General features: G+C 37.2%; 2 protein-coding genes across 3 annotated transcripts; one reads left to right on the forward strand and one right to left on the reverse strand.

The window, feature by feature from the left end:
* Window positions 1-294: 294 nt before the first annotated feature.
* Window positions 295-5,169, forward strand: LOC139963100 (transcription initiation factor TFIID subunit 13-like). The gene is made up of 4 exons (XM_071963614.1): window positions 295-438; window positions 1,934-2,042; window positions 2,583-2,680; window positions 3,786-5,169. The coding sequence occupies exons 1-4, from the start codon at window positions 412-414 to the stop codon at window positions 3,948-3,950; spliced, it is 399 nt and encodes a 132-aa protein (XP_071819715.1). The 5' UTR covers window positions 295-411; the 3' UTR covers window positions 3,951-5,169.
* Window positions 5,170-9,293: 4,124 nt separating this feature from the next.
* On the reverse strand, window positions 9,294-17,961 carry LOC139963095 (uncharacterized protein C6orf118-like). Of its 2 annotated transcripts, none has more exons than XM_071963608.1 (8): window positions 17,825-17,961; window positions 15,918-16,782; window positions 15,323-15,454; window positions 14,847-15,034; window positions 14,227-14,382; window positions 12,888-13,038; window positions 11,830-11,891; window positions 9,294-11,158 (listed from the first exon to the last, which is right to left on the reverse strand). In XM_071963608.1, exons 2-8 carry the CDS (start codon window positions 16,647-16,649, stop codon window positions 11,101-11,103), a joined length of 1,479 nt encoding a protein of 492 aa, XP_071819709.1. In that variant the 5' UTR covers window positions 16,650-16,782; window positions 17,825-17,961; the 3' UTR covers window positions 9,294-11,100. The 2 variants fall into 2 exon arrangements, with proteins under 2 accessions (XP_071819709.1, XP_071819710.1); XM_071963609.1 differs by having other exon boundaries at window positions 17,761-17,870.
* Between the last annotated feature and the right edge of the window lie 2 nt (window positions 17,962-17,963).

Consider the following 17,963-nt stretch of genomic DNA (forward strand, 5'->3'; position numbering starts at 1 on the left):
TGTGCAAAATTCAAGCAAGTGCGTGTAAAGTCCATGTGAATCGCATAGCGATTATGTAATAGTATTTGAAAGCAAGGCGAAATATTACGTAATACGAAATGCTAGTGTGTTATAAATCTTTCTTAGATCATGACATTTTAAATTCCATATTTGTCATATATCTCAATAAATTAATCATTAAACGGAATATTTATATATGTAATTATTATTCTGTAATTATAATTTGTTTGAAGTCAGTGATTTTACCTTGTTGCTTATTTCTCAAGTAAGTTGTATGATATATTTCTCTTTATTTCTCACTTTACTGTCGTAGCTGTGGAAGCTTTGAACAGTCGTTAATAGGCTTACTTTCAGTGTTTACGAAACCACCCTGCGTAGAATTTGGTTTGATAAAAATTCATTTTGCAAACAATGGCCGATGCTACAGACCGTGGAGAGGTACAGAACCTGAATATAATTTAGAAATCAGTTTGTACTTATGGGAGGAAACTTAAGAAAAAATACCAGTTGTTTATTCCCGCTAGGTCGTATGATGAGGCTAGGCCTAGTCAGCTCACTCAGCTGAGGCGAACTAAGTTAGAGCCTAACTACTTACCGCAGTACTATTAGGCTACGTCCTAGTACTAGTACTGATTAGTGAGTAATTAGTATATCGTCTGTGATCAATGTCATTACCTAGTGAACATATAACCTTTGAAACCTCTCGTTTCATTCTTAGGGTTCACTTTTGCAGTGGTTGTTTTTTGAGCCCAGCTCCTAATAAAAAAATATATATATATATTAAAAATTAAGACCATTAACTTTGTACTATGAGTACGAGTATGAATTAAGGAGACCAGACAACTGTACTGTGGGCGTATGAATACAGCACCTTAAACTTTAAAGTTGTAACACCCAGTATGTGCTGTGAGTTTATGATAAGATAGACAAAAGAGTGACTCTAATACTTAATAGGTCTGCCTTTCTTACAGAAATAGTTTGCAGATATGTTTACATTCTGTGATGAGAATTTCATCATTGTACAACAAAATTAAAATGCCAGCACGATATTCTGATAATTTTTTGTGTTAGTTTAAACCAATATCCAAAGGACTTATGAAGCTAGCAATAGCCTATTTAAAACCTTGTCTTTATGGTGAGCTGTTTGCAATGAGTATTTATGGAATTTCCAGGAGGGCTTGTTATCTTTACATCTGGTCCTTTCCTCTGTGAACCATACCTAACATAAAATCTCCATCTGACGGACAAGAGACTACCTCGACATCTGGCCACTTTCTCACATACTGACGAAGGTGAAAACTGTACAGCATTCATCATCACTACAGTGCAGCCATGTTGAAGGAAGTTCTTTGAAACCAGTGAAATAACATAAGCAACCCCCATTTTCCAAATTCGGAAACCAGAAATACCAGCTCTACGCAAGAATCCACAGAAAACGGCCAAATCATTCCTATTGGGTTTATAACCAGAAAAAAAATTGAAGTGCGGCGAATACTGTAACAGCTCTATACCACACTTTAATGAATGTTTCGGTTCACACACTTCTTTTGCACAATCTAAAGTATTTAAATAAGCTGTACATTTCTGTTTACATTCCATGCTTTTGGAACAACTGCTATAATAAGTACTATCATCAAGTTCTTCTGTATGTGTTGTAATGTTCACGTTCCTCTATGATTCCCTATTTGTCGGATATAAGGTGAAAAAGTATTGCTTGTTCATTGTGGTAAAACTATTACTTACTGAAGCAAAGTTTTGTATCCTGTAAGGAAACAGTTGTAATGATGAAAACATGTTTCTAAGCTCCGTCCAGTGATTTACTGGTTAAATAAATTCATAACAATATATATGTAAATATACTGTATGAATATTTATTATAAGAGACTGAATCTGAGATAAACTTTGTTTCATTTTCCACTTTTTCTTTATGAAGGATGATGATGCTGGTGAGACCGAGCAGGGAGCAGCATCAAGTGATGCTGATGCAACAAATGAGTCTGGTCCGGAAAGCGAAAAAAAGAAAAGAATATTTTCTAAAGAATGTAAGTGAGTTTGACAATTTGAAAGGTGGAAGGTATGTTGAAAGAAATGTATCAATCATTCATGGTCCTGACAGTTTTCCCTGCAAATAATTTGTTTTGGAGTTTTTGACCAAATTCAAGTTTCCCAAGAGCTTTTTGGAAGTTTACAAGATAAATATTTAGTTTGATGCATCAAAGGAAGAGTGATGAGTCAGGATATTTTTACTATGATCAAACATCAGTAGGCCCTCTAAAACACTGTTTACATTTAACTAGTACACAGGCTTGTAGCAGTACTCAGATAACCAGTTTGTTAACAGTCTTTGAAACATGAATGATCTAAAATTAAAAAGACTGCAGATAATACTGTTTATTATTGTGTTCTTGAGAAGGATGTTACTTACAAGTTGTAGCATCATTCTTTTACATTCTCTCAAGAAAGAAAACAAGTCTCTGACATAACAAAGATCGGAAAAGAAAAATTGAATACAGTAATTTTGTACTTTCCCATCATGTTTTTAACTTTCTTTTCACCCACTTTCTACTCCCTTTCCCCAACAGTGCGGTGTATGATGTATGGGTTTGGAGATGACCAAAATCCTTATACTGAATCTGTTGAGCTTCTAGAGGACCTTGTAGTAGAATTCATCACTGAAATGGTAAGAATAGTTAACTTTGTAAACACTTCAACCATACCTCCATTTTTCATGATTGGCAGATAAAAATCTCTTGTAAAGCCAAACCATGAAATGTGGAATATAGAAGGATAATACCGTGACATCACCACCGCGGTAATGATTTTCTTCCACCAGGATTTCAGGGGATGTTTTAAAAATGAAAGGACCAAATTAGTGACAAAGAGACAGGGAACTCTGTAGCTGCAGCTTACCAATCTACATGTAGTTACACTATACAATATTGCATATACCAATTCCCTGTACAAATCATTACAAAAGTGGTCTCAAATGATTTGAAACCTTGAATCTCAAATCCCCTACTGTAGCCAAACTCTTTCAATATCAAATATGCACTCACAAGACTTACAGTACATCGTGACCCTAAAGTCTGCACTGAGTTGTTAGTGACCAAGACTGAAGCCTTTATATAACCTCTCAGCCTAACACATGTTAGCAGTACTTTTCCAATACATCAGCTGTACCATTACAATACATTAACTGTATTCCAATATGTTTGTCTGAATTAGCAGTACTAACTCCCATTATGTTAGCGTGCTTTACCAAAAAGTTAGCCCAAGTTAGCTTTACAATATCCCATATGTTAGTCTGTACTTCATCGCATATGTAAGCCTGGACAAACAGTGGGCAAGGTCAGATGCTGAAACTACTCTATCTTCAAGGTAACATGAGTAAATACATTTAAACATATAATATGGAAAGCTTGCCTATCCAGCTGAAAGTGACTTTCTTACAAGCATTTACTATGGGGAAGTACTACTGCATTAAAGGTACATGGTACTCATTTTACTACATGATGAAGGGAACATTTCTGGCATATCCTGTATGATAAAGTATAAACTAGTATTTGCAATACCAAATTGGGGCCACCACTTGGTGATAGTGTTGTTACCACTCCTCACATTCTTAATTTAGAGTGACAGGGAACTGGGTGGTTACATCAAAAATGCTAACATTTCACTTCCAGTACTCATTGTGACTTGATGATTAAAATTTCAATGTTTTTTTCGTGATCATTATTTTACATCTTGCTAATAAATGGAATCATCTTTTGCTTTCCCTCATCTAGACTATAAAGGCAATGGAGACAGGCAGGCCAGGGAGAGTGCAAGTGGAAGATTTGATCTTTCTGATTCGCAAAGATCCTAGGAAGTACTCACGAGTCAAGGAATTATTGATGATGAATGAAGAATTAAAGAAAGCTCGAAAAGCCTTTGACGAAGCTATCTATTGAAGCAAAGAGGAGAAAACTGTTTCCCTTAATGTTGCAGAAATGGAAAAGGTGCAGGAGCAGACTGAAGGTGCTCCAGGCCCTCAGATGAGAACAGAGCGCCAACCACCAGTGGCACAGTCAGAAGTGAAGGGTGGGAGTGGGGGGGGGGGTGTCTTGGTGCCACTCAGAAGACACAGAGTACAGATTTTGGCCACTGTTTGAATACAACCTATCTTACTTGGATAAGGGCCACAGAATAGTTACAAAACTTGTTGGCAAGGATACTAAGTATTGGATTTCATTCCAGTAAGTGGCTGGCTATGTTGACTAATTGGCCCCATATTGCTCTGTGCCTGATTTCCTGACTGGTCTAGTCACTCATAGTTTATAGTTCTAGCGACTTTCTAGCGAGTGTACATGGTGGAATTCATTAAAAATAGAGGGTTTTTAATCCTTGGTATTTATATAACAGGGAAATGGCTTTGTCATGTAGGTGTTGTCAATGGATGCTTTTGTTGCCCCAGGGCTCAGGTGACATCGTCGAGGGTGTAGAAAAGCTACCCGCGGGGTAGAAATGAACACATCTCAAGAGCAAAATGAAAAATTAGAGCAACATGTTTATAAGATGGTATAGCAACATGATGCTGGCTTGCCATAATACCCTCATCTTGAATGGCTATACCATTATCTGTAGAGGTAACTCAATAAAAAGTTATATAGGGGCCCTCCTTTTTGATCATCTCATGTTTCTAACACTTTACTTGGCAAGATGTTCAATGCACTTCATCTTTGGCAAGTTTGATTAGCTTCTTAGTATAGCTATGTTACAGATTGAGGGGGGGGGGGGGTGGGTGGGGGAGGGGAGAGTAATGTGATTGTGAATACAAAGTAGTAAGTACTGCTTTTAAGAGACCATATTTCACTGTAATATTATCTTTATATGCACATACAGTATGTGACATACTGCAGTTATCCTAGACATAGATCATTTGAATGATCATTTAAAGTATACTTGACTGAAATGTCATGTTGGTAGCTCTAGCCAAAAAAGAAGAGAAAAGAAAAGATCTATTTAGCACAGACCTGTAGTATGAGTACAACAGCATGATCGAAGTACCTTCCCCTCAGCATGATTACAAGTCTTTAAGCACAAGTACCAGTACTTAGTTTTGCACTAGAGTGTATGCTAGATTCCAACATGCGTTGAGTTTGAGTACAAATATACGATTTTATTCATAAATGTTCTTAGTTGTTTCCTTTTTACATGATATGTAAAAAAGCTGTAAGATACGGCCTAAACTTTTCGATTTTTCTTTTAAATTGAGCATTTCGCGTGATGCGTTATGATGATCACGTGATTCACATCAACCTCTGACATCCTTATGAAGATAACATGCACTGAGCGCCGTTTACTGTGATGCACTGTACCGCACTGACTGCACTGTACTGCACTGAGCTCTGTGTACTGTACTATACCGCACTGAGATAAAGTCAGTATTTACATACATATAACAAATTGAAATGTGGCACCGTAACAAGCCAGAAAAGAGAACAATAACCTCTCATCGACTTTCCAACTTAAAACATAAACGTCGAAGAGGAAGAGAGGAGATTAAAATCACTAAGTGAGACATTATTCAATGGTATTTTCATTTGTTTAAACATCGTGTCAGTAGCCTATTACTTATAGTATCGCACACACATTGCCACAAGCGCACCGCTGTAAAGTTGAGCTAGCAAGATTGATCTTGAAGGCGAAACCACGTACATGTTTGGACAGACCACGCGTATATGTGTTCAGATGCTGGATTTTTCTCACGCACAGTGTACCCTTTTTCATAACTTTCTGGTGTGCTATTTGAAAAATTAAAACAGTTTGTTGTTTAGTAAAATGTTAACTACACTCTGTGCAAAATGTTTTTTCTCTGTCATTTTGCTACTTTAAAAACCGGTGTGCATTCATGATTGTCACCAGGATTCGGTGTGAAATGAGCTGCTGGAAACAGCTTCACCGAACTCGGACTGAAGTATCAGCACACGTAAAATAGTCTCCCAGGTTTTTTGGCGTTCCATAGCCGGACATCGATGCTAACTTCGCCGTACCTTGCATGTATTTTGAACTGTTTTCTATGAGTGTAAATAAATCAGCTTAATACTGTAAATTACAAACCTGTTATAGACAGTAGATGAAACTTCATCGGTCATGAAGGCATAGGACAACCGGGACGTCAGGTTGAATTCGTATTACGCTGTAGCCTATTAACCTTAACTTAAACACAACTTCGTCACTAAGTATTATCGTTAGTGTAGCATAGATTAGGCTTTTGCGTCAGCTTACAGTGGTACATAATATAGCTGCAGTAGCCTACTTTATCAAAGTTTCCGTTGCAAAGTAGTAGTACCTGGACACACTGGAGGTGAATTTGCAAGTCGGCTATATCCATGCCACATGCAAAGATAAAAATAATATTTGAAGGGTATGAAACTAGCTACTAAAATTGAAGTATTAGCAACACTGTAAACTAATGACACTGACCTCCAGTCAAGTTGGGACAAATAACAACATACACAGCCCAAGATCGGTCATGGATACCCAAGGCACAACAAGTGCATCTTCAACTGACACAAAGCCCAAACGACGCATGCCAAGAATATTTGGATTGCCAGTTGTCGTCTTCCAGCGATTTGCCATCAGTTTTGCATTCTTGTTTTGCACCTTCTTGATAGCGAATTATTTCAAAATATTTTCCAGTCCTTTACAGTTTGACGTAATTTCTCGTCTTACATATATGCTGTGAGGGGACTAGTATTTTCTATGTTCCCACTGGTGTTTCTTGTTCTGAGAATTGCAACTATGAGAGCAGTTAAACCATTTGACCTTGGAAACAATCCAGTGAAACAGAAAACCCACTACACATTTGATGTCTACACACGTGTTCTTCAAAACACCATGGAACAAACGATTCCTCATGTTGTTAACGTTGCAGCCATATCAACCTTTCTGTCTGCTGAGTACTTTTTCCTTGTACCGCTGTGTATCTGTTGGTTTGTCTTTGGTCGCTTGGCATTCTTGGTTGGTTACCTTGATCCTAAAGTTCCAGCAAGGCGGTTCTATGGCTTTCTTATTTCATCTTTCCCAACTCTTGTTGGGTTATGCTACTGTTCTGTTCAGCTACTCTTCAACTAAAATTGCTCTTGATATTCCTTTGAATATTAATCATATTTTTTACACAGGGTACAAGAGAAAAAAAGCTGGCTTGCCACATTGTTGAAAATGTGCTTTTTTAACTGCTTTTCATCTTTGTTATGATCTGGCAAATTGCACTACTAATTTAACACTTAAGTAGAACTTACTTTGTTGCTGATTCTTCAAGTGATGTTATTGAACAGTTGATGCAATTAACCGTTAAAACTTATATGCATGTATATGATTCCAGAATAAGTGCCAAATATAACAGGGATCTGTTGTTAACCACCCCCCCCTCCCTTCAGTAGCATTCTTCTATACTGTTATGAGGGTTCTTTGATGTTTTATTAAAATGTTACATATTCCATCTCTTGATTGAAGTTGCCATTGATTAATTGGTTTTGCCTGCATAGTTGACTCAGATCTCTTTGACATCTCTTTATTTTTTAAATAACTGAGTACTTCAGTCTGAAGAAAATGTGCAGACATAGCTTTACAACGTTGAACAATCATCTAATGAATAAATCTGTAAGCTGTCAGGAGTGGGTTTAAATTCACATAAAAGTTACTAAGTTTTCTTCATCATTTAGTGGTTATTCAGGTTAATGAAGTTCATGGTGAAGGAAGTTAAGTATCAACAGAGCATCAAAGATTTCTAATCTAAATTTCAAAATATACCTGTACAATTTCACATTAAAAATTACTAGCATCTGTATTCAATAGTGTATATCATTTTAGATGTAATATCTGTTTATGGTCAAATTTTTGATTCCAGGTATTCCTCTTGTTAGATGGAACAAGATACCACAATTGTTCAAGTCATGTGTTTTGTCAAATTCTAAACAGATGCATTGTTACAGTAAGTACTAACCCAACCAAAAGCTTTGAATATTTCTGTTACATTTTCTGGTATTGTCCCATAATGTTTCATGTCTTTTGCATGCAGATCTTGCAAGGGCGTAGGAACCGGGGGGGGGCTGGGGGGGGGGGCGCCAGCCCCCCCAGTGAAAAATGTGGAGGGACGGAAGTATCATTCCGCCCCCCGCTTCCCAAGTCAGAAAACCCCTTTTTCATTTCCAAATGAGAAAAAAAAATCTCATTTGGAGCACCACATTGCATCTAAGGCCTGGTGAAAATAAGTTAACAAAATGGAGTGTGCTATATTGCACCAAATTGCATCTGAGGCTACCTGGAAATTCCAAAAATTCCAAAGGGGAGGGGGACACCCCCTCCCCCAGGCCGGCCATCAGTCTTCAGCCCCCACTCAAAAGTACCTTCCTACGCCACTGAGATCTTGTGCAATGCTCTTGCATCCTTCTATGCCAAATGCAACAAAAGCAGAGAATATGTGATGTTCATGAGCTAGTTATGTTTGAAGCAAAGTTGGAAAGTGGAAACTGCTTCCCTGTCTGTGCTTAATACCATGTACTGCAATTTCAAGGGTTCATTTTTGAAAGTCTTGGATAAATATTTCCCAAACAGTGCAGCAAGTCAGGTGGTTTGAACTAATCCATTACAGACAACCCATTCTATTACAAATCTAAATGCCTTCTACTGTAGGTAACTGAAGGCCTAGTCTTTATCATCATTTCTCAATAAATTGAATACCTGTTTCAATTTCCTTTCTTTTGCTGGTGTTGCTGTAATCTTTTAAAAATTGCAAAAATAAAACTAAATTTTCAGTAAGTTTTAATATTTTATGCCACCATCTTAAAGATAAACTACTGTAAACTTAATGAGGTCTATGTTACATCCATTAGTACTGAATGTGAAGAAAAGATGACAATATGTGCGTAAGTTAAATACGTGAGGAATCTACATTACTTTAATGTCAATGATGGCTGTCACTACCTCCGCTTTTTCAAATTTGACATTTTAACCATTTGAATCAGAAGAAAACATATATTAGGGTGGGTGGGGTAGTGGCAACCTTAAAGAGCTATTTGTTAATTTGCCAATAGTGTTGTTACTGTTAGCTATAAATTCAAACCTTGCAAAGCTCTTGAATAGACAAAAGTTTTGGGAGTGGTATTCAAGCAATTTGATAGCCTTCTGTGTAACTAGCTAAATTATATAACAACTGTAGTTGTTGAAATCTATCATACACTAACATTTTCTTTCAAGTAAATCCATCCTGTTATTTGTTGAACCACTGAAAAATGAAATGATACAAAGAATGGGTTTATAAATTATATTTTTTTCAAGGTATTTTATATTCTATTATACATATCTGAAATTGTCTACATTTATAAACAGTCGCAAGAACACTGTCATATAAAGAAATAAATTGGACGGAAATATCTCAAGGTTGTTTCATGTATTTTCTTTTAAGTTTCTTTCATACAAAAACTACTGCAACAGCTTTAAAAGAAAAGCTTGTATCAAACAAAGTTAATGATGGCTAATTAAATTAAAATGATGGCATAGCACACTGTTCGTTCTTGGACGGAGAAAGTTAACCCAGAATTAAGATAAAGACTGCCTTCTATCAAAGAGTTAAACTAAAGTGAGAAAACATTCAAAAACATACAGTAGCTCGAAACTGCAAGCTTCACTTAACTTGTGTTGGCTCATCTATCAACTTCAGTTAGCCATGCTTGTACAATCCCAGCGATTCACTGATAAATAGCTATCTATGGTGATCCGTAAAACTAAAGACCATGTTCCTGCCACTTAACTTGAAGCCTGCATTCAATAGCAACGGTCTAAACAATCTTTTTATCATTACTACCGTGTAGTAAATAATCACAGTCATGACAATGCACTTTTTCGCAAAGATTTCAGCCTTTTCCTCAGTGTTTGAGCCGATGAATTATTCAAACCCAAAACAAAGGTGTTCCATTCTTAGTTATCGTTTTGGTCGAGACATTAATGGGACGCATACTTGCTCTCTTGACGATTACATCTGTTTTGGTTTGCATTTTTCAATGGCATGATCTCTGCAAATGGGCCAAAAGTTTTGGGTAATGTACATTGTCACGATGCATTGTTTTATTTTTACATATAATACAGTACCATATAATTATTATATATAATACAGTACCAAAAACGATTGTAGAGTGAGGGTTCTGTTAGTTCTGTTAGTCTAAAATGGAATGCATAAATGGGGCTTTAAAGGGTGTGAAGACTCGCGCAAAAAGAAATGTCTAATGCCGGTAATCTGACCTAGTTTTGAATGAGGTGTAGCAGAAGTGTTAGACACCACCATCGGTCCCAGAAAATATGCACACAGCTTGCTATCGGTAATTAGACACTAGTGTACAGTCAGTACATACAGCTGCGGCCAATACCCACAGCACGGTGTTCAAACGATACAGCGATGTACATCTCAGGTCCAGTTCAAGATAACAAGGTATCACGTTTCATTACTGTACTGTCTGCATTTTGTAGCGACACGAACAAAACGTCACTTGCAAGCAACGGAAAGTTAACTTTTTCAGATGGCCGCACGTGGTTTGGGGCGAGTCTTCAATGCCTTTAAGGAATTGTGCAATGGAGTAAATTGTGCAATGGAGTAAATTAAATTATTTAATAGATAATACTTTGCAGGGCAAGTCACAGGTGTCATATTATAACCAGTAATGCTGTGACAGAAATTTGCGTTTCTTAAAGTTGAAACTTTGGGAGGACATTTTTATAATTTGATAGCAAATGTGTCAACAGCATTGGGTCCAGTTTTCCTTGAAAATAAAAATATATTCATTTATATATGAAATGGGTACCAAAAGGAATCAACTTTAAAGAATATGAAATGATAGATGATAAAATATAAATATTACGGTAAAGGACAATGACTATAAAACTAAAATGGTGAATACTCAAATTTGGGTGAACTACAGTTCACCATTGTAACATATACCTTGCTTCATGTACAAATTGATATAAAATAAAAATGTTTATAATTGTACAAAACAAACTTATTACGAGAAAATCATTTCATTTCCGAATTATTTCTCAAATAGTTCTTTCCAATTAGGAAATCTACTAGTCTTCTTGTCCAGACAGTCCACTTGCCAGTGTATTTATACTCTTCCAGATTTGCCTGAAAACGAAACAAAAATGAGAAACTTGTTAAAGCGAAAAGCGGGATATCAAGAGGAACACATTCATTAATTTAAGAAAACAAGAACAGGGAGGACAGAGAGAAAGAGACTGCTTCACCTCCGAGGGTGGGGTCCCCCCCCCCTGTACTCAGCCCACAGAGCTCTTTTCCCACAATGGCCAAATGTATTACCAAGCCAAGAACATAGTAACCCCGAGCCCCATACTTCCCATCAGAAACATCCTAAAAGGTCTGCTGGAAGCTATATGAGATTAAAAAATATGTAACTTTGTAGCCAGCTTCAAACAGTTCCTCATTATATGGAAATCACATGATGCAAACATCTTTGTAGAACATCTAGGGCTATATCTATACATTAATCGTTATGATCTTTGTATTCCTTGCAGCAACCAAGTTACATGGATACTGACCTTTTAAATTGCTCCCAAGCAAAGCTAGCAAAAGTGGTTTAGGATGCTTATATAAATATAAATTCTATAAAATAAATGCTGAATATCCCAAAAGGTATCATAAATACCAAGGTCAGCACTGACCAAGGAGCTACTGAATCAGTTTGAACTACAACAATAAACAGTAAAAAATGGAGGTTGAAAGATATTCAACACTATGTAGCTTCACATGAATCCTTAATTTATTTCCCGAATTCTCACCTTATGTCTGGTTCAGAGACGTCAAACCTTTCAAATATTTTGTCGATATCATTCTCAACATGCTGGAATAAATAAAATAACAAGGAAATTTCCAGAGAAGTGTGACAAAAGAAAATGTGCAAAAACATTTTTAGATAAGATTTCATTAATTTACAACTATATTTAAGCGGTTTCAAACAGATTTAATGGTTACCCAAAAGAGCTCCTGGCTCAACAAGGGGTAAAAAAAATAAAATTGTTTTGTTTTCCACTACTCTGGGACTTAACTTATGGTTTGCGGTTGATCTGGCAATTTTAGCAAAATAAGACATCCTTAAAGATATTTCTTTCCTCAAATGGAGGCTAACGAGCAAGTTAGTAAAAAGACTCATCTTGATAATAAACATCCCATTGACTGGACACTTAAATGCATACCGTATTAATAGCAAGGAATAGTAACCTAAACATTCAAATGTTTGGACTGTAACTTCTCTATTTGAATGGAAACTTGACTAGGGAAGCAAATGAGCTACATCGGTATGGGATTTTATCATCAAAAACTTTACCACAATCAACTATAAGAGCTGCCTACCCCCCCCCCTTCCCCCAAACCCCACATACTTTACCGTACCTGGTCATGAAATATTTTGATCCAGGTTTTCTCTAAAATTGGTTCATGTGAATAATTATGGGATATTCCATTGTAGAAGGCCACAAATGAACCTCCAGAATGAACATGTTTTCTTGCAAATCTGCATCCTTTCCGCATCCCTTCAAAATTGTCAGGTTTGAATGAAGATTTTAAAATCCCCCCCAGTGCATAATAATGACAACAAACCTACACATCTTACAGAGGTGATAGTGAGTTCTAATTTGCAAGTTACCTGTTGAAATCTTACTACCCACCCTAGGTTAGGTGGAAAGATTTAAATGTTGCTGGATGGAGGGGCTCGAAGAGCCTTTGGGAAGTTGCAGGATAGGGAGGATTGGAAGGGCTATTAAAGGGTCATAGTGCAGAAGGGTTTGGGAGGGGTTTAAGGGGAGGGCGAGGGGTTGCAGTAAATAAGATGGACTCTAACCTGAATTGTTTTCTCCAGGTATTCGTTTGTACTGAGTAGCTTCAAGATATCAGCTTCAGTATCTCTCAGGTTTTGCTCCAGGTGATGACAGACTGAGCTGGGAACGTACTCCGCCTTCAGGTTCTGCTTCAACTGATTTATCTCCTCAAGTCTGAAATACCAAGCATAAACAGGAAGTTCAATAACAATAAGCATTCGTTTCACAGATAATCTTCATAGTAAAATTAAGGTACAGGCAACACAGAGAATGCTGAACAGGTGGTGAAGGGGGGGGGGGGGAGTGGAGTAAGGAAGACATCCTACATTAGCAATGATTATAAAGTTTATTGCCAAATAACCCTGTTGTTGAGAATTTAACCCTTTTGTTGAGAGTCAGAGGAACAGAGTGCTCTGTTTGGGTAGGGAGTAAATGATGGGAAGACTGCTAACCAGCAATGACAATGAGTACAGGGCATGTTGCCAGGTAAGTGAGGTAACCCTATCAATGAGGGGCATACTTTTGGCAAACGGGATTCATTAAGCTTATATTTTACTAATGTATTACATTTTTATTTTCTCTTTTGAATTATCAGATCACAGTCATTTCCTGTCAATATGTGATGCTATATAGAGACATAAAACTTGCAAGATTAAGGGCAATAACGTCAAATTAAGCTACAACATACTATTCACACATTTACTTGGCCATTTCAAAAATCTACTTACAAGGTATTCATACTTAACTGTAATTAACCCTTCTGTTCACAAGTTTCCATGGTGATACCAGCAATATTTCTTTCTCTTTACAAATTTCATCGTTTCTTAACATGATAGTTCCATTAATTACACATTGATAACAACATACCATAGTACACACAACACTGAAAGACAATACTGAAGTAACCACAACACACATCTTAATAGTACAGAAAGTCCACACCCTTATGGTCTTCATGAGGGTACTTTGCCTACTTTAGTTTCAATGCATCTTTCAAAATTGTCACTGAAATTAGGCTGGAAATAATCATCTCAGCACTTCACACAGTCTAGGCAAGATTTGCTGACTTGGTTATTTTTGGAGTTATCTAACTATTTCTACATTTTACTCAGCAGAATCAGACTAGATACATACAAAACTTGTATTCAAGCATTCTGGTTATGTTACCTTTTGTTTACTTGGATATTTGCTAAAATTGCACCAGCTATCTGTTTTAGCAGAATACATAGAATGTGGTTTGGCTTTAAGATTACATAATGGAGGTTTTGTAAAGCGCATTGAAGCCATCACGTATTGTGCTATACAAGTTGCTTGTTGTTACTATTATTATTATTATTATAATGACATTGTGGGGGCACTTACTTGGTGGTAATATCGGCATGCAATTCTAAGACTTGGTCTGTCAAACTTTGAGCATCGCCTTCTTTCCTGGGTACGTTGACTGATGTCTGTGGAAGTTTCTGATCGGGTGGTAATTGCGAGAACTTTTCCTTCTCTTCTCTCACCGCCTGCCGTAGTCTGATTCGAAAATGATAAAAAACTGTGAAAACCACTCCAGTCTGTCGCATTTACTTTTGGTAGGATTTTGAGGATGGCCATGGGGTGCCCTTTTTTAGAAGGCCACAAATGGGCCTCATGAATGAACATGATGGATAACAAATTTGCATCCTCTCCCCATCCCCCAATAGAAAGGCAGGATTGTCAAATGCCACCCAGTGCATGCAGAGTGATAATATCCATGAACCAACATCAATTTGCAGATATCATGAACACTCTTACAAGCTAGCTGCAATTGTCTGCAATGGGGGATAAATTGATTGCTGAACATCTACACACACAACATGAAAGGTTAGACTGTGGTTTACTGGAATTAAGTTATAATACTCTAAGAAGCATAGTTTTGCTTGCTAAACAATATCATTATTTAGTCTCTGGCCATTGGAATACCATTAAAGCCAACCCACAGTATCCGATCATCTCACCTGTCATTCTCCGCGAGACATTCTTTGGCCTCGTCTTCCAACTTCTGAACATGCTCTTGACCGATTCTAAGTTCTCCGGGTAGGACCAGCCCACTACTGGTTAGACTCTGTACCTGATGACCTAACAGCTCACTGTGTCTGTGAGGTTGGGTGTCCAAGAGTATCCCTAAATATTGGTCGTACTGGCTCTGAGATAACAATGAAAGAAGACATTAAGACTCTCTAAGCATAATGAACATACCTGACTCATCTCAATAACACTAGTATTCAGTTTAAATGTAATACTTAACAAATAAAATCCTTAGAATTTAGTATTCATGGTAAAAAGTAGATATACAGACAGAGCCATCACAGTCACATATTGCACCGGCCAATTATTCAAGCCCTTTCCACATCAAAGCTGCAGAAACAACCAAAACTCATTAGTTATTTACAAAAGAAAAAAATAATGTTTCTTCAACTTGGACCTATTTTACCTTTATGTCTGCAAGGATTTTGCCAAAAGTAGGTGTTTCTTCATTCAGATCCTGCCAAATGTTGGAGTATATCTGAAGTTTGTGAAAGTTTGGTCCACCCTGCCTCTTGGTGATATCCAACTGCATTAAATCCTAATGAAAAAGGAGAAGAGTGAATTGAATTGATAACCTTGTTTTGAAAAGTAAGAAGCAAATTTGAGGCATTTCATAACTGCTGTGACATTTACCACCAAACAGTGCATTTTGCACTTGTGTATTGTATGATCAGGGAGTTAATAGCATTTTGCTATGTGATAACGGAGAAAACATTACCTGGATTTCCTTCTAACAGTCTAATCAAGCAAATTAGATAAACTTGTCAAACCTGAAATATATTTAAAAACACAAAGCAATGTATTTAGGGAATAAGTTATGGTATTGCAGTGTAAAATGATATCCGGAATATACAAATTGCTACACAAATGCACACATACATAGCAGTTTCTGTTCACATCTTGTATTTACTTTCAGTGGCAACCAAAATCCACAAACTTTCAAAATTTGCATCACAAGATATGAATGTGTTAAATATTAAACAAAATATCCAAAAACTTACTGCATAAAGCTTTTCCTCTAGATGTTCTACTGCTTTCTTCCCACTTAAGACATTCTTCTCCATAACATCTCCTTTCCTAAGGACTTCATCTTGAAAAAACTTGAACTGTTGATATTGGTCCTTCTTGGTAATCCCAGCTAAATGAGATGGCACAAATTGGTGAGTCTCCAATCCTCCACTTCCTCTTCTCTTCCCTTCTTTTGGGGACTTTCTCCTCGGTGATTTCTTGGATGCCACCGGTAACATCAACTCTGGTAGCCTTAATTCCTCTACGTATGCATTATCCGATATGTAACCTTCCTGTGTGTTTGGCCTCTGGGGATGCAGGTCTGAGGCTGGAAGTCTGTCCTTTGATTCACCGCCCATGGGCGATTGACTTTCACCTTTCCATGGCTTTGAGGAATTAGGCTTGTGGCCCTGTGTTTGTTTTTGTTGGACATAAACACTTCCAGATGTACCTACACTAAAATTGCACATTGCATCAATAATCTGTTTGTCACCCTGCACATGTTTCCTGTGGGTGGGGATTTTGCTTGGTTCCAATAACACTGGCACTTCTTTGCCCGAGCTTTCCCAAGCAGTATGAGATGCCTTATCCGGTGGTTTCCATAGATGATCGTGGTTCAGATGTCCCCTGGTATACAAGTAGATATCACGCTTCTGTTCTCGGAAAAGTCCCTCCACTACATCATGAAGACGACGCTCTTTCAAATCTTGACTGATTTCTGCCATCACACCATGTGAAAATCACCAGCATTATGGGTAACAGATGATGTGTCTTCGCATAATTTGAAGAACCATGAATGTTTCCTCAGGTAACAATCATCAAAAAGCATTCAAGCTGATACCATTCGGTATCTAACATCTGAAAAAAAATTGAAAAAGATAAATGTAACAAAGGTTGAAAAAGTATCACCTGAAAAGCTTAAGACAGATCTATGATTAAACCCTTGAGGATTAATTTTAAACATCAAGTAATAGCCAAATCACCTATCGCTATGGTGTTAATTTTAAAAACAGCATATACATTGTTGGCTGGATTACTGATAATTGATTGATACATATGGGAATTTTGACATAGGCCTACTGTACATTGAATATATCTTGGTTCTGGTTATACTTTTAACAAATTAATGCTTCTTATGGTACAGCCTACAGGCCTAACTTAAGTTAAACTGCATATGGCTACTTGTTATGTTTTAAAGCTCAATATTATAAAGCACTAACCTGATTGTATTCCCATTTACTGTTAGAACTATCCAAGAAATTACGTCAGAACACAGTACTCACAGAAACAATATTTTGGCCTTAACTTTATCTAACAACTGGTGGAGCCTGAACCAAGCAGCCAGTTGTTGAACGTCTTAAATACACGTCTGGCATATCATGGCCAGGCTCCATTCCATTGTAGGCCTACTAACACTAAAAAGTCAGGCAGTATAACTGGGTACAGCAGATGACAAGCCTACACCGTAGATTAAGCCCTTGCCTTGTCGAATTGAGAGGAAGCATTATATCGATATGCATATAGAATAAGTAACAGAATATCTATTTTTAAAAGTCCATTCAAGTTTAAAGCTAGTAGTACAGTTACAACCCTTCGAAGTTAGTGCCATTGGTTGGGGCCGACTAAGATAAGATCAGTATCTTAAACTATAGTATACTACTAGTAGGGAGTAGGGGCCTAACACAGTAGCACTAGCAGTGACATATGGAAAAAGCAATGGGTTACACCTTGAGTGGGCGCTCCCCTCTTATTTATGTCTTGGGTAGGCCTAGGATTTGTCATTTAGTTACACATTAAAATACAGGATAATGTCTGCTACATAGTAGAAAAGTATACATTTATTAGTCCAGCAAATTCAAAATGACAGTGAAATCACTTTGAAAAAACTAAATTGGCATACACTGCAATCAGACTGCGGCAGAGAACAGTTTCCTTGGTCACACGGCACCAGCTTCTGAAACATAACAATGACAGACTGTGAGAAACTGCTCTATGGTTCGCCGTCAGGGTAAAAAAACACAAACCGGAGGAAAGGTCAT

Source organism: Apostichopus japonicus, chromosome 21 (genome assembly GCF_037975245.1).
Source record: "Apostichopus japonicus isolate 1M-3 chromosome 21, ASM3797524v1, whole genome shotgun sequence".
Lineage (NCBI taxonomy): Eukaryota > Metazoa > Echinodermata > Holothuroidea > Aspidochirotida > Stichopodidae > Apostichopus > Apostichopus japonicus.

Coding starts and splice junctions, on each gene's coding strand:
- LOC139963100 (XM_071963614.1), top strand. CDS start 412: ATGGCCGATGCTACAGACCGTGGAGAG. Junction 439..1,933: donor ATGCTACAGACCGTGGAGAG/GTACAGAACCTG, acceptor TTCTTTATGAAG/GATGATGATGCTGGTGAGAC. Junction 2,043..2,582: donor AAGAATATTTTCTAAAGAAT/GTAAGTGAGTTT, acceptor TTTCCCCAACAG/TGCGGTGTATGATGTATGGG.
- LOC139963095 (XM_071963608.1), bottom strand. CDS start 16,649: ATGGCAGAAATCAGTCAAGATTTGAAAGAGCGTCGTCTTCATGATGTA. Junction 14,383..14,846: donor TGTCTCGCGGAGAATGACAG/GTGAGATGATCG, acceptor TTTTCGAATCAG/ACTACGGCAGGCGGTGAGAG. Junction 11,892..12,887: donor ACCTGGAGAAAACAATTCAG/GTTAGAGTCCAT, acceptor TATTTATTCCAG/CATGTTGAGAATGATATCGA.